Source organism: Arvicanthis niloticus, chromosome 9 (assembly GCF_011762505.2).
Source record: "Arvicanthis niloticus isolate mArvNil1 chromosome 9, mArvNil1.pat.X, whole genome shotgun sequence".
NCBI classification, from domain to species: Eukaryota; Metazoa; Chordata; class Mammalia; order Rodentia; family Muridae; genus Arvicanthis; species Arvicanthis niloticus.
In genome coordinates this window covers 56,478,109-56,494,952 of record NC_047666.1, presented here as the reverse complement: position 1 = coordinate 56,494,952, position 16,844 = coordinate 56,478,109, and the positions used below count along the sequence as shown (strand labels likewise).

General features: G+C 39.7%; 1 protein-coding gene across 3 annotated transcripts in view; it reads left to right on the top strand.

The window, feature by feature from the left end:
- Positions 1-16,844, top strand: part of Ankrd30a (ankyrin repeat domain 30A) — a 69,871-nt gene that overhangs the window by 13,805 nt on the left and 39,222 nt on the right. For 2 of the 3 annotated variants that reach the window (XR_013112594.1, XM_034512242.2), the window contains exons 7-15: positions 1,392-1,464; positions 3,863-3,923; positions 4,010-4,161; positions 4,581-4,710; positions 4,945-5,006; positions 6,980-7,073; positions 14,168-14,266; positions 14,847-14,875; positions 14,958-15,036. Coding sequence is in view for 2 of the 3 variants with exons in the window: in XM_034512242.2 (XP_034368133.1) it covers positions 1,392-1,464; positions 3,863-3,923; positions 4,010-4,161; positions 4,581-4,710; positions 4,945-5,006; positions 6,980-7,073; positions 14,168-14,266; positions 14,847-14,875; positions 14,958-15,036 (779 nt within the window). In the remaining variant the exon portion in view is untranslated. The remainder of the gene's footprint in view (positions 1-1,391; positions 1,465-3,862; positions 3,924-4,009; positions 4,162-4,580; positions 4,711-4,944; positions 5,007-6,979; positions 7,074-14,167; positions 14,267-14,846; positions 14,876-14,957; positions 15,037-16,844) is intronic. The other variant, XM_076940387.1, reaches the window with a different exon arrangement.

Here is a 16,844-nt window from a genome sequence, read left to right as displayed (position 1 = left end):
AAATTTTTTTCTCTCTGGCTCATGAAGAGTTAATGAACTCTGAGCCTCTTGCCTGGCCAGCAAGGGGCCCTTGAGCCAAAGTGAAAATTGCCCAGGTAACTAAGCTTTTTTTCTTACTCCCCTGGTGCTATCAGCAGGAGTTAGGTTGTCAGAAGCCACCAGCTTCTGGCCCCAGAATAGCAAGAAAGTAAAATTGCCAAAAGTCAGCAGCTTTTGGCCCCAATTGCTGATGCCATACGCCTTTCCCTGCCTTCCTTGGGTACTTGGATGCAGGGTGGGCCATGGCAGGTTTCAAGGGACTGGTAGTTTATGTATACTTAAGTTGTTCTGCCTTCTGTATGCCTACACACCAGAAGAGGGCATCAGAGATTACCTACCAGCCACCAACCATGTGGTTGCTGGGAATTGAACTCATGACGTCTGGAAGAACAGCCATCGCTCTTAACCTCTGCTCTGAGCCATCTCTCCAGCCCCAGTTTTTAGTGTTTTAATCTGTAGAAAATGTATTGCCAACATAATAGTTTGTACTTAAGTTTACTTAAATTTAATTTTTCAAACTCTTTAAATATTTCATGGGATTCCCTATACTGTTTTAAGGTACCTGGAAGCTATACAGTGATAAGTCTTAACTCTAGAGCCCTCCCTGGACTGGCCTGCAACACTGTACACCAGACTGACCTTCAACTTGTGGCAGTCTTAGCCACTTCATGATTGTAGGCATGTGCCATCAGACCTGGCTTATAGGGTCTTAACGTCCTTTCCAGGCTGAGTGCCAAGGCTGCCGTTCCTTAGTCCCTGCCGAGGCAGGGCAGACAGTTAGTCCCTGCTGAGGCAGGGCAGACAGTAAGTCCCATGCTTTACATATCAGATTCTCTTCTGAAGACAAAAGTGATGTCAGACACCGATGAGATTTCAGCACAGCCATCATCACAGGCAGATTTTGAAACCAAATCATTCATAGGCTCACCAGTATATTAACTTTCACAGTTTAATATGGAACGAAGAGAGAGTCTTGAGTATTTCAGAGTCGGAGAGGTGAAGGCACAAAGAGGCAACTGAAAGCTTTTTGAGAAGAGGCAAATTTGAATCACACCCACCAAGAGATGTTTGTTATACTGATTACTGATACAATCCTAGAATTCTGTTATGCACTCACTCACTCACTGCTGGAGAGATGGCTCAGCAGTTAAGAGCACTGGCTGCTCCTCCAGAGGTCCTGAGTTCAATTCCCAGCAACCGAATGGTGGCTCACAGCCATCTGTAATGGGATCTGATGCCCTCTTTTGTCATGCAGGCGTACATGAAAGTAGAACACTCATATAAATAAACAAACAAAAAACCAAATAAATAAAGGAGCTTGTCTTACAGTTTTTGTTGGCTGTTGTTCTAAGGTCTTCTCACACACCTGATCCTGCTGATTCCTGGCCCACATCAGATGAGGATGACTATAACTTTGATACCAAGGTAAAATACAGTTTTGTGAAAATAATGGTTTTGTTTTAAATTTGTTTTTCTGAGTGTTCACTCTTAAAATTTAAAAATGGTTTATCATTGTTTTATATGGAATATTGATCGGAGAAACATTTTGTAAAACAATGACTTGTTAAATTATTATTTATTTTGGTGAATAGTAGAGACTGATTGTTCCTTTGGGAGGTAGAGGCTGGGAGAGTGAATGAGCTGGGAAATCCATAAAGACGACAGGAAATTTCCATCAAGAAAAACTTCCTACAATACACAAAACAGGAGATTAGATCAAGAATTACTTTAATAAATATACCTTATTATGACTTGTAAATTATATGAGCCTGACTATTATACCCAAATTAAATCTCTGGGCCCAGTTAGTGCAGTAAATCATGGACTCTCCATGGTGACTTTAGTTTCAAGAGTGTAAACACACAGCATGTAGTTTCTGTTTATCCTGTTCCTCAGACACCTCTTAGTATGATACAGTTTTTAGGTGAGCTTTTTCTCTTATTTCTATCCTTGGTCTGAATGTAAATTACCATGCCATCAGAAACTGTAAAAATCTGCAAATTTAAATTAGTTTATTACAGTCTATGCCCCATGTCCTTCCCTCAGGACTGTTACATGACTTCATCTGTAGACTTGAAGAGTGGATGTTCTGCCCGAACAAAGTCTCCTGAAGTTCTAGAACCATGGCTCACCTTTATATCCCTTTACTGTAAACTCGGGTGCATTATATTGAGGAAATGTCACATATGAAAACATAAGGTCTATTGAATTCTTAAAAACATGCTCACCTTGTGATGTTTAGATATGAACTTGCATGACACTGAGGAAATGTCATGTTAAAAAGACAAAAAAAAAACCAAACAAACAAAAAAATAAAACAAAAACCAAAACCAGCTTAGAGGAGTGTCAGGAAAAGGAGGGAGACACCGTGCATACCCACTGTCTGAAACTGTGGACTTAGATCATGAATGAGAGTAAGGTATCTTTGCCTTATTGAATTAATTAATATATATTTGAATCTGTATATCACCCATAGAGTTCTAATTAGCAAATCTTCTCCAAGTAGGAAATAAATAGAGCATTGCTTTTCCCAATGTCTTTATTTAGTAATGATGTTACATCTCTCAGGTAATGGTAGCTAAACATGATGGAGCTTATAGTACAGAATTAACTTTTCATTATATGAATGTCATCAAAACATAACTACAAATCATTATTAGGGATGTACTATGAATCAAGGTTCTCATGTTATGCTGGCTAGTTTTATTTCAACTTGACACAAGTTAGAGTTTACCTGAAAGGAGAAAACCTCAATTGAGAAAATGCTTCCGTATGATCTGGCTCTATGGTATTTTCTTAATTGATGGGGGTGGGTCTAGCTCATTGTGGGTGGTGCTATCTCTGGGCTGGTGGTCCTGGGTTCTATAAGAAAGCAGGCTGAGCAAGCCATGTGGAACAAGCCAGTAAGCAGCACCCTTTCATAGGCTCTGCATCAGCTCCTGCCTCCAGGTTCCTGCCCTGCTTGGGTTCCTGTCCTGATTTCCTTCAATGATAAACAGTGATGTGGAAGTGTAAGCCAAATAGACCCTTTCCTCCCAAGTCTCTTTGGTTATGGTGTTTCACTGTAGCAGTAATAACCCTAACCAGGACAGGCTTGTCTCCTTTCTTCTTCATTTAAACTCATTCATATGTCCCCCCTCCTCCTTCCATCCTTCCCTGCTTTGTGATGTGACTTCTCTGCAGCGTGCACCTTCCTTCAGGACACATGACACTTGTCTGTGGTGTCTTCTATTGGTGCCCTTTTCTTTATGGTTGGCATGTTTAGTCACACTTGTGTTCAGTCCCTACATGCAGTTTTGCCCCACAAGATTTATTCTTTTTCCCTCCTCTTTGTTAGAAAGACCTAAATGTGTATAATAATCTGCATGTTACTTTTGGCGCACAGGGTAGAATCACTTACACTGTTTGCAATTTCAACCCATGAACTACAGAGAATAAGCCCTTCTTCTTTAGAAGCAATCATGCAAATACAGGTCATGGTGATATGTTCAAGGTATTTTAAATTTCTTTAAATGCTAGTGTTTTCAGAAGTACTCTAAATTGTGAATAAATTTTTGTTCTAGGTTATTTCATTTAAATCATATACTCAAGGATATCATAAAATTTGTGTGATAATCTAGTGTAAGGAGAGTAAAATTTTGACGAGACTCCTATCCCACAATCCTAGTGCAGTTGAGGTATGTGGATTAGTAAACGGCACAATTAATATTGAATCTACCTTAAGGATTCAGAAACATACTCTTGCTGTTAGATCTGATAGTAAGAGAAAATATTATATTTACTTTATTATCATGTTATTTTCAAAAATTTTTTGCTTTTCTAGAATGTTCCCAAAATTAACTTAACGGAGTTGTGGACAGCTGCTCAGCAGTCTAAGAAAAACCGTAAGTCATTTAAAGATGGCCTATTCTTGTGCTGCTCATCGATTTAAAAGTAAGTATTTTTATGTATTCTTTTTTTTTCATAATAGAAACAAAATGTGGCTTTGAAGAACTAGACAATAGAGCCCTGTTTGATGATAGTGATTCCACTAGTGAAAACGAAGATGCCGTTGAGATTGAGCCTGCATCATCAGCCAGAGTCCAGACCCTCTCTCCATCCTGTCAGTCACCTGACCCTGTGGTGCGTACATTCTCTTATTTTTAAAACTCAGGCATACCTTTTGATTGTTGGGGGGAGGGGCTCCTTTCTCTTTCCATGTAAACACTGGTCTCTTTTTGTTGCATGTACATATGCATGGTGGCCAGGGGCATCAGATGCTCCGGACTGGAATGACATATGGTTCTGAGCTTCTGTGTGGGTGCTGACTATTACAGGGGTGTCTTCTGAAGATAGCAAGTGCCCCTAACTGCTGAGCTGTCTTCCAGCCCCATGTCCTCCTCCGAATGCACTCTTCTTTCAAGTCTGCCTTCCAGGTCCTTTGTCCACCTCAGACAGAGGGCACGGACCTTTCCCTTACTGACTGCATCCTGTGTCGCCCCTTCTCAACAGGCACCCTGAGAGCTACAAGGTAAGTGAAGTTGCTGTTTTCTCCCCCATAGGAAGGAGCAACTGAGCCAGCAGTTGAAGGAGGAGAAAACGGTACCAATATTATTGAGAGCGCTTCACAGGAGCAACCAAATCATGGCAATTTAATCCGTGCTGACGGGTGGCACAAAAGTAATAAAAGTGGTGAGTTAGTGAGTACTTCAAACGTTTCCATGCTTGCATACTGTCATAAAGCACTGAAGCATCTAGAGCCAAAACCAATATCTGTTTATTCTAAATACTCTTTCTTTTGCTCTTTCTTGCTACTACCATTGTCTGAAGCTACTTCACCCCACCGAACTCCTTTCTGCTATCATCGTTATTGTAAAATTCAGTGATATGTGTTCTCATTAATGTGTATGTGACTGCATTTTACAGAAATGATGTCTGCGTTAGGATTAGGAGAAGATGAAGACGAAGACTCACCTTGGGATTCTGAGGTACAGACAACACATAAACGGAGCTGCTCACTTTCTCACCTGCATGTGCCTTTGAGGGACAATTTTCTCTCATCTTCCGTCCATAAGTAATACTTACATACCAAGTACCGCTCGCAACACAATTCTGCTCATCTGTATCCTTCAATTAAAGATGTAGAAGTCAGAGAAACCACATTGGACTAAGTTTAAGTACAAATTAAAAAGTCATGTCAACCTGTGACCTGAAAGATTCTGTGATGGATGTGGGTGTGTGCAAGTCCTATGGGATTCCGAGGGAAAGTGTGAACTGTGAGTTTTTACCCCTGAGACCTGAAAAGATAACTAATGGGACATGGAGTGCCATTCAACCTGGGTTGTAAAGTATAAATCCTCAAGGGAAATATCAGGGGAAAGAAAAGAATCAGTGTAACTTTGTGGCTGTAGCAATTTTTCTTTAAATTTGTTTTAACTTAATTTATTCTGTAATAGATTTAAATCGTCTTCAGACGTGAAATGCATTTAGTACCAGTGTAGGATCTATCAGCCTCTAACAGTCCATTTTAATGACACCACCGTAGAAAGAGTTGGAGGTGGCTTGGAAGTTTAGCAGCCTGGAACCACCATAGTCAAAAGACATGACCATACTTGGTTCTGACGTTTACTATTTATAGAAGTTGGGAGGAAGTTAACCTATTTGACCTTCAGAGCTTTGTTGTGCCATAAAGACATAGGATGCACAGGTCAGGTGAGAACATAGACACATCCTGTGAGGAGTGAATGCATCCACTCATGTGGTAGCACGATCCTAGTGTTCTCAAAACAAAAGGGTAATAGAGATGCAGTTCAAGGAGAGGATGGGAAGGTGCAGGGACACTCAGATCTTCATTTTGGAAAAGTCTCAAATCACTGATTGAGGTAACCTGGAAGATCCAGTGATTCCGTGCATACGGTCTTTCTGATGAGGACTCATATGCTTTGCCCTGAGCAAACTTCTGTGACTGAGTTAACATTGTAGCCGAGGCAGCTAGACACTGGATATTACAAGGGAAGGCTCAGTGTTAGTGTAGGATACAACAGAAGACCAAACAGCTCATTGTCAGTCAGTCTCACTGCTTCATATAAAAGAAACAGGAGGGAGTTTGGGTTTCAGATGGAGTGGGAGTGTCATTATTAGGGCTCTTTCTGAGGATGACATTCAAACTCCCAACTAAAGGATGAGAGCAGCAGCCAACCCATGGAAGTCAAGAACATTCCAAGGAACAGTGAACCGGATTTGTTCATTACTTTACTCTAAATGTCCAGAGATGAAGCATGAAGTTGTCAGAAGCATGGAGTTGAATGTTTATTATATATATATAATATATATACACACACACACACACACACACACACAGAATAATTCCTTAGTACATTTTAAACACTTAGGCATTTTTATTTTTACATTCTTTATTGTCCAAGCTTACTGCATATTTTAGAAGTTCTTTTTTGATTGGAAGGGATCACATTCTGCCTTTGATCTTTGTGAGCTTTTATTTATACAAACAGAAAAGAGAGTATCATTTTTTAATATTTATTTATTTTATATATGTGAGTACACTGTTGCTCTCTTCAAACATACCAGAAGGCTTGCCTTCATAGTTGGTAACCAGACAAAGACGGGTTTGATCTAGACATGCAGTCTTCTTTATTGACATGTTTCTTTTCAGTGCATGCTTCTTATTTTTCTAACAGTGTTTTTTTTGTTTTGGTTTTTTTTTTTTTTTTTTTTTCGAGACAGGGTTTCTCTGTTAGCCTTGGCTGTCCTGGAATTCACTCTGTAGACCAGGCTGGCTTCGAACTCAGAAATCCGCCTGCCTCTGCCTCCCAAGTGCTGGGATTAAAGGCGTGCGCCACCACCGCCCGGCTCTAACAGTATTTAAGCAAGAAACTGAAGCATCATCTTAGAAAACGATTAAGAAACCTCTGTATAACCATTTTGATATCTGCTCCAACAGAGTATCTCTGAGAGTGTTTCACTGAAAGACATAGGTAATTTATCTGGGACTGCAGATCAAACAGGAAAAAGGAGAGTACATGAACAGATAGAAGGTAAGACGGGATTATGTCTAAGAATTCAATTGTCATCTGTGTACTTAGAATATATGACAGATGTCTATTTAGAATATGGTATGTTTTCATCTGAGGACAAATACGCATACTTAGAAGTAAGCAGTGGAAACTTGTAAATGGATTTCCAAGGTTCAGCAGCAGAGTGAACTGTTCCTGACAGCTAGGCTGCACTACTTGTTCGTTTGAAGCTATCCTGAAGCTTGGAGGAAAGGACAGGAACGAGAAGAATGGCAGAGAGCACAGAGGGCAGATGAAGGCCAAGAAGGGGGTGTATGTCTTGGTGGGTGGGAAAATACAGTAATTCTGTAACTAAGAATGCAGCAGAGATAGAGAAGAATGTGGAGGAAGCTTCAGTACCAAAGGTGGGAGGGTCAGAGTGAGCTCCGCTCCTTTCTGGCTGTTGAGAAGAGCTGGGTCAGAGTGCCTGAATGCCTCAGTGTGCGGGGCAGTGGACTGGGACCAGGGGACCACCTGAAAGAGAGAACAGGGGACAAGGGCACACAAAGAACGACAGCCTGTCTGGAAGTCTGACCAAGCTGTCAAATTTTAATTTTTCCACACAGGGGTTATATACACATAGAAGCAGGATATGGGGAAGGGGATGACATAGGGTCTTCTTTGTTTCTGGGGAGTGCAGGTGATCTCAGGAACAGGATATTGGCTGGGTGAAGAGTTCACTAAGAAGCAGGGCAGAACAGGTCACTATGTACCCGTCCATAAGATCTATTATTCATTTGTTCTGATCTAGGCTAGTACTTTCCCACCAAGGCTAACTATCCATAAGATCTGTGATTGTTTGTTTTTATCTAGGCAGGTACTTTCTCACCAGGGCTATCTGTCTACAAGATCTATATCTATTATAGGGTTAGTGCTTTCCCACAGAGACCAAGACTTTGTGTCAGTAGGCATGTATGGCTGACTTAGACCTATGGGTGACTTAAGCCAATTAATGTATAAGCAAGGTCGCTCCCAACACCTGACCATGCAGAGCTGCTGCTGTTTCCCAGACACACATGCACCCTCGTGTTACCTACTCTTCCTGTCACCTGACCAAGTGACTGACGTGAAACAGCGCAGGGATTATTTAGATTTGCAGCTTACTAAGGGGCCCAGGCTTTCCTCAGGGAAGCATGGTGGAAGGGTGCAGACAGCTGGCCTCACAGTGTCTGAAGTTAAGAGGTAGAGAAGGGCCAGGAAGAAGGCATTAAAACCTCTGGACCCTCTCAGACCCTCTTCCTCTAGCAAGGCTCCACCTTTAAAAACCTTCAGAAACAGCGCCACCATCTGGGCGCCAATAGTAACACATGAGCTGTGTGGACGGCTCACTGCAGCCAATTGCTCCTGCGTGATAGGTAACAGCCTCTAAATTGCTGCCACTTCATGGAGAAATCTTCTAAAGACCAAAAACCATAGAAAGAAGAAAAGGTGAGATTGGTTTTAAAGAGCTCATGGAAGCCACGCCCTGACAAAAGTCCATGAGAAGGATGGGCTCTCCTCTTTCTCTGGGGATGATAGGAACTTGAGGTTAGTTTCTAAACATACATTGAGCAATAGGAACTTAGAATTAGGCTCATTGTAGAGCAGTTTTTTGAACTTTAATGAATCAGTTGCTGGTATCAACACAAAATACAATCCTCACCTCCAAAGAAATCAACCGTTATTCTGGAGCCAGACAGCATTGTTGATGACTTCCAGTGTGATAACAGCTTCATGGAGTTTTTATGCCAACAAAACAACCAAGCATAAGTCAACATGCTTTAAAAATATATCATGAAAGCTGCCTGTTTTCCTATTTGCTGTGCAAGTATGAGGAACCCGTATCCAATTACCTAGAATGAATACAGGCCCTCATTAATAAAATTACCTGCCCCCCAGAAGGGAAAAGCAAAACCTTAGGTGGCATTTACTTGTAATCCAGAACTGGGGAGAGAAAGACAAGCAGATTACCAGGGTTGGCTGGCGAGGGTTAGCCTGCTTGGTGAGTACCAAACCAGTGAGAGATTCTGTCTCAAAATACACTAAGAACTAACTCTCTCTCTCTCTCTCTCTCTCTCTCTCTCTCTCTCTCTCTCTCTCACACACACACACACACACACACACACACACACACACACACACACCATAATAACTGGGTAGAGAGACCTTAGAGGAAAGGGTTACGAACAAGTGGTGAAGTCTCTACTCTAGGCTTCAGATGGTATCTAATATGAGCCTTTGGGTTGGTGGGAGCTAAGGGGTCCGAACATTCCAAAAGGGATTGTCCTTGTTAAATCACAAAGATGATGGGCTGAGTACAGAGATGAAATAAGCTGCTGGCTGTTTGGGGCTAGAGGTAGCTCAAAATCTTTTGGCTCTGGACCTACATAATTCCAATTCTCTATAATATACACTGAGACTTTAGTCAGCCTTGTGGAATGTTTACATAGTGTGCTTTGATTTCTGAAAACTTCAATTCCTGCTTTCCTATGTTGACCAGTGACTTATGTCAGATCCTGAGGTCAGATTTGAATGGCCATTAAGAATGTCAAGATGATTTGGTTCTGGCCCTGTAACTTTTCTTATGTCTACAGTCACAGTTCCGTGTCAGCCACTGGAGCGTTTAACACAAATGTGGGTTTTGTTTTTTGTTTGTTTGTTTGTTCCTGAGAATATTAGCCCACAGTTCTCCCAGTTGGCCAAGCATTTAATTTTCTGCAGTCAACGGTCAGTTATGCTTTTATGTCCTGTGGTCCTGGGATGATTCACTTGTAGAATCTGACAAAGATGAGGATGCATAATAGAAGAGCATCTTCAGGAGAATGGTGGGCAGAGCTGTAGATCCTATCAGGTCTGTCAGCCATTATGATCTGAGTTTGATTTATTTATTAATTTCCCCTCTTACCTTACAAAACACATCCATGTGACACACAAGTATAATAGGAATATTATACTTATAGTTAAAGAAATCAGAAACAGTATGGCCTTAAAAAGTAAAGGCTGGAGTGAGGAAATGGGCATTTTTTAAATATTTATTTTATGTCTGAGTGCTCTAGCTGCATGTACACCTGCACACCAGAATAGGGCATCAGATACCAGTAAAGATGCCTGTGAACCACCATGTGGCTGATGGGAATTAAACTCAGGACCGCTGGAAGAGCAGCCAGTGTTCTTAACCACTGAGCCATTTCTCCAACCTGGAAATAGGCATTTTTAACTGTATTTAACTATTGTGTGTGTGTGTGTGTGTGTGTGTGTGTGTGTGTGTGTGTATACACATATATATCACTCTTTGATCAGCTACACTGTATTCTCCTCTTAAACCCATAGTCTTTTATATTCTGTAAACTGTTTTGTTTGAAGTTCATAGTATTTTAAATGATTTATTATTTGGTCTTTTTTTTCTGACCAGTTTGAATCCAGAGACCTAATAACCTCATGTGGATTGGCTAGTTCCAATTTTAAAAAAGATTGGCCAGAGTCTGATTACTGTGATTCTTTCTATATAAAGATTTATTTATGTGTATGTGTGTTTACCTGTGAGAGTTTATATGCACCACATGTGTTCTAGAGTTCACATGGAAGCCAAAAGGTGGCATTGGATCCCCTAGAACTGTACCAGGTGGTTGTGAGCTGCCATGTGTGTGCTGAAGCCCAAAACTGGGTCTTCTGAAAGAGGAGTAAGTGTGCTTAACTGCTAGGTCTTCTCTCCAGCCTCATATAATTATTTCAGGTTAATTATTTCATCTGTCCTATTATCTTGGTATTAAAGCACATTTTAGTTTTGAGTGATCAAATGGAAAGTCACATTACAGAAGAAAGCAAAAACAATACACTTTGACTTTTAATTTCCTTTTAACAAAATTGTCTATTTTTGTGTACCAGATATTAGTGACAGAAGAGATCAGACATTAAAATTTCACAGGTTTTATAGGTATAGCCAAGTCATACTTTTAAGTAGAAAAAGAAATGGTCTATCAACAAGAGTCTTTGTAATACCCATCTTTCTGTCATTGGCGAAATAAGAATATTATTTAATTTTAAAAATACAAATTATAGTAAATAACACAAGAGTTTTTGTTTACAAGTAGTGACAAAGGTGAACTCTTTAAACATGTAGAGTGTGTTCAGGTAGTTTAGAATGCCTAAGTAATTAGACATAAAAAAACTATGATAGAGGGCATGATGTCTTCATTGGTGACTTACTAAAACCATGATTAACATCTTGTCACTTAGGAATATATTAATGAAAAACTTAATACCTGAATATTAAATTATTTAAGGGACATAAAAAGTAAGAGAATTTTTGTTACAAGGGTTTTTGTTCAGTTACTTGAGGTGGTCATTAGTCAGTGAGTTGAAGATAAGTGTCCCCAGCTTTTCCAAAGTCCATGTGGAGGAGCTCTTAGAGGCTGGCACACACTGGAGGTGAGAAAGCTAAGGTTAATAGTCTACCTAATGGGAGGTTGCTATACAGGAAGTAGGTAGAGGTCCCGTGTGAGTCCTTTCTTTCTACACTGGATGAAGTCTTCGATCTGATGTCTTTTCCCAATCGATGGAGTCACCTGGTTTTAGCTCTCATTCTGCCAGTTTTCGTATCCTGGAAGCTCACTTTGGAAAGATGCTAGTCAATTCTGGGTTTTTAATTACCTCATTTAAAAGTCCCTTATAATTGTGTCTACCTCCTTCATTTTTATTCTTAAATATTTTTAATTCTTTGAAAAATGTTTTTGTATGTGGTAACTCCTAGTGTAATTTATCTTATTTACTGGCTTAATTTTTTTTATATACTATATTTTAAAAGACCAAAAGTAATACCAAAACAAAAATATAAACAACCATGGGCTCCATTTTTGTGTTGACAACTATTCCCGAGCATGGGACCTGCTCTGGAGTGTGGTTGACAGACCTGATTTACCACATTGGAGAACACTGGTTTTCTCTTTTCCAGCAGGTATAAATTGCAAACAGCTTCTTTGTTAGGAGTAGAATTTGTGTCCTCTTCTTCTTTGTGTCAGGATTGGTCTGGCTTGGCCATATGCATGTCCTGTGTGTGTTTTCAAAGTCTCTGAGTTCCTATTTTGCCTGTTGTGTCTGGCAGACGTTATTTTCCTGCAGTCCACCACCCCCTCTGGCTCCTAGAGTCTTCCTGCCTCCTATTCTGCATAGATCTCTGAGCCTTGAGAATACGGCTTTGATAAAGACACTGATGCATTTACAGCTAAGTGCTCCAAAATCTCTTCACTGTCTGCACAGTGTCCAGTTCCAGGTCTCTGTGTTAATTTCCATCTTCTGGACAAAGAAACTTCTCCTCCCATGAGGGTTCAGCCACTAATCTCCTATCAGATTTCTTGATGACAGCTCTTCTGATAGGGTAAAGTGGTATCTCAAAGTAGTTTCACTGATGTCCAGGAATATTCAAGACTTTTAAAAATAGTTATTGACCATTTGTGTTTTTTCTTTTGAAAGCTGCCCATTTTATTAGCCTATTTGTTAGTTGGTAGTCTTGGTTCTTTGGTATGTAGCTTCTGCGGGTCTTTGTAAATTCTCAATATTAGCCCCCTATTTGGACAATTAGTAAAATAGCCTTCATATAAAGCAACAGTATGCTCTCAGAGAAGGAAATTTAAAAAAAAACAAAAAAACAAAAACACTTATACTAGCTCAGGGGAGTTAATTGTACATGGAATATACCTAACCAAAGAAGTGAAAGACCTTTCCCCTGAGAACATCAGGGCCCTGAAAGGGGGATCCACGTAGATGCTAGATGACAAAGCACTCCCACGCCCCTGGACTGGCAGAATGGCTACTGTGACAATGGCTCCATGTTGGATCGACATACTGAATTTTGACCTTGGAAATCTTTAATTTTATGTGCATTGGTGTTTTGATGGCATGTATGTCTATGTGAGGATGTGAGAGCCCCTGGAACTAGAGTTAGAGACAGTTGTAAGCTTCCATGTGGGTGCTGGGAATTGAACCCAGGTCCTCTGGAAGAACAGCCAGTACTTTTAACTGCCGAGCCACCTCTCCAGCCCTGACATTGGGAAATTTTAATAACCTTTAATTAGAGTTAACTTAGTTAACCTTTAATTAGAGTTATTATATCCACTACATATTTTAAGTTTTAATTTTCAGAACTCTTAAGGATAATCTTTAGCCTCCCAGTTGCTTATCATCTATTTTCCTTTTCAAAAAATCCTTTACTTTAGTCCTCTTGTGTTACCACATGAAACCTTGTCACATTTAAGAGCATTCCTTTTCCTTTAATAGTTAACTCGAAACAAATGTTATAACTTCTACATTGCCTTTTCTTACTGACTGTTCCTTCAGTCTTTTTGTTTTTATATAATTAGAAAATATTTCTAGTTATATTCTAAGTAAAACCCAAGGAGTTGTATATGAAGCACAGGAAATGTGGATATTGTGTTTTGAATATGTGGGGGTTATGAGTACAGACTAAGCATGCTTCCAGTTAGGAAGTTCACAAGGAAGGAGAAGTAGAGATTGCAATTCAGTTATTGCTGAACGCAAAGGAAAGAAGGTACTGGAGTGATCTATAGAAAACACGTAAAATGAAAGTCATGCATGCAAAGCTCTAGAGATCACTTGAGAGGAAGAGTAACTTGTGGAAAGGAGTAAGAAGCTGGGCACTGTTGGAGCTGACACTGGGGTGCTAGGGACTCACGCTGGACTCCTGCTGCTTCAGTGTGACTGGAATTCAGGGGATGTTAGAATTTGGTTTACCATAGATAGCCTCACAGACGTCATCTGAACAACTAACAGGCACCAGAGACCTGAGTCTCATTAATGTTACTTAGATTACATTACTTAAATATGGAAACCTTTCTTGTCTTTTGAGATAGCTAACTTTCTGAAGAAGTAATTGTTTCATGAAGATCTATTAAAGACTAGCATAAGTAACAGCTAAACCAAACTGAGTTTTAAAGCAAAGCATTATGGATTGTTTCTTAATTATTCTACATAAATAGATTTTGAAATAAAAGTTTATTCTCTGGTTCTAATATCTGATGACCCAGTTTACTTTTCCTTCTTGATAATCATTTAATATTAAAAACATGTACATTATTTCTTAGATGTGACTTATATACCTTCTTGCATGAGTGGATCAAGAAACTTTAAGATGACTAAACTAGAGGAGTCAAGAAATGTAGGCATTCCAGTAGCCCACATGGGTATGGAAAAAAAATGGTATTTTTATTAACTATTATTCTACAAGTATATATCTAAATCTAATGGATTTAAGTAATCTTCTCTGGCAAGAAATGAATTGTATGATCAACCGAACTATCATTCTCTTTGTACTTTGTAAATTATAGGGCAAACTGAAAGCCATGCTAAATGCTTGTAGTATAATGTAATAAACCATTCTGGTGTGTTGCATTAAAGACGCGCTTCTACCATCGTCTCTGGGATGTATCTTCACAGTCATGACTTGTTTCTCTAACTAACGAGCATGTTTCTGTCTGTTCATCGGCACGCTCACGTCGGCAGAACTCACATCTCTGTTTTAGTCACCGTCACTGGACACACCTCACTTTGAGTTCTAACTGCATGTTTTGTCAAACTTACCCTCTTGTTCTTTATTGAATGTATTTCTGATATGTGGGTGGCCTGAGCAGAGGGGGATGGATAGCAGAGTTGATCATTTTCAAATGTATCTTGAGGGTTCAGCAACATAGCAACTGCATAAATAGATGGTTGGCTCACCATATATATGTATAATAAATTATATATTTCCCCTTTGCTTTTCAGAGGCCCCCAGAAAATATCCAGTAATGGAGGTATAGTAATGTTTCATCGTGAGTTTTTGCAACATGTTATATGGAATATACACTGTTAAATACTATTTTCTAACCTATCCAGCCTACCATCGAAAGGAGGGCTCCTGTTCTGAACAAAACAGAGACAGTGGGAATGAAGGACATACAGACTTTCACATCAGGTAAATTGTGGACTACTCCAGGAGAAGGCGTATTACACATTGGAAATGCTCACTCTTCTGATTGCCAAACATTTTTTTTTCTTCCAGTTTTATTAGAAAGATTTGAAGTAAATAAAACAGCATTGTTATTGGTACCTGTCATTAGTAAGTACCACGCAGTCGCCTTTGGGAGCCAGAAGTTATCTTAATTGCTTAGGGGCTTCAACTAAGTCAAACTCAGGATTTGTGACTTTGACATAGAAAAGAGTGTTCAGACTAGCCAGGATGAAACAGAATTGAGTTGGTTTTTTGTTTTTTTTTTAATACTAAAAGTAGAGAGAAAGACACTTAAGAAATGAATAAAAGCACACCTGAGCATGCATATTCACGTTTCATTGAGCTGTTATTAAAAGACATTTTTAATGTGGCTCCTAAGCAGGGGAGTTAAAAGAGACACGTGTGGGTGTGGGCTCATCTGGAGGATCCGAGTGTGCAGTCATCAGCCATGTCACTTTGGTGGCTCTCAAGTTACATCTCAAAGAGTTGTTTGGAAACCTTGTTTTTTTTTTCTTACATTTTCTTCTTGTTTTGACAAATGAGATTATAAAGTGGCTCTAGGGGTCCCTTGAATGGGATTATGATCTGATAAGGTAAAACCAGGGCCATGGAAGGGGGCTATATCTTTTAGTGTAAATAGGATTTCTGGTGAGACCTCCAGAAATATGTAGGTTTATAGCTGAGAAGGCAGAAGTCTCTAATGCAGTGGTTCCCAACCTTCCTAATTCTTTAATATAGTTCTTTAATACAACCCTTTAATACAGTTTTTATGTTGTAGTGACCACCAAACATAAAATTGTTTTGTTACTACTGTTATGAATCATACTGTAAATATCTGACATGCAGTATGTCCGATATGCAACCTCCATGAAAGGGTCATTCAGTCCCCAAAGGGGTTGTGACCTTGTGACCCACAGGTTGAGAAACACAACTCTAAAGCAAGTGGTAATTGCGCCTGCCTGTGCTTCTCAGCTGATTGGCCTTGTACCACATGCTGTGGTGGTGGCTCCTTTCTTTTCTCATGTCCCCATAATCGTCAGTGTCTATCACTCTCTGGACTGGGCAGAGCTGCAAAGCCCACCCCCACAGTGACAGTTTCTCCAACAAGGCCACGCCTCCTAACAGAACCACTCCCTAAGGGCCAAGTATGTTCAAACCACCACAATGTCAAAGGACTAGAGGACTTGAGTGGTGAAATGGTTCCTACAGTTTCATTATGTTTTCCCTCTTGTCTTAGAAAGCTTAAGGCTGGCCACTCTGCTTAGAAAGGGAAAAAGAAACACATACTTTTCTTGTGTGTGTATTTCCTGTCTCCTGTTTATCCACTCTTTGATTTTATGTGGAACAAGGTTCATTCTGTTCTTACACGAGAGACAGGAAATACTTTGGATATCATTTATTCTTGTAAATTTATGATGTTTATCCATGTATTAAAAGGGGAACTCTGAAAATACTTGGTATGCGTCAAATAAGTAGTATTAATAGACAAAAGGAGAATAGATAATTGAACACCTATGAGCAAATGGGAGGCGGGACATGTGACATATAGTAATCAATGAAGAGTGTCGAGAGTGTAAGGTAAAGGAGGGTATGGCACTACTTCAAGAAAAACTTTGTGCAAATTGTATTTGTATCATTTATGTCCTAAGAAGTGAAAACTTTATTTATCAGACTATAATCCTGATTTGACCTTGCCTAAGACTCATCGAAGATTTTATTAAGCTGATAATAAAAATGCGTTTGTAACATAGTCAGGGTCAAAAACTCAGGTG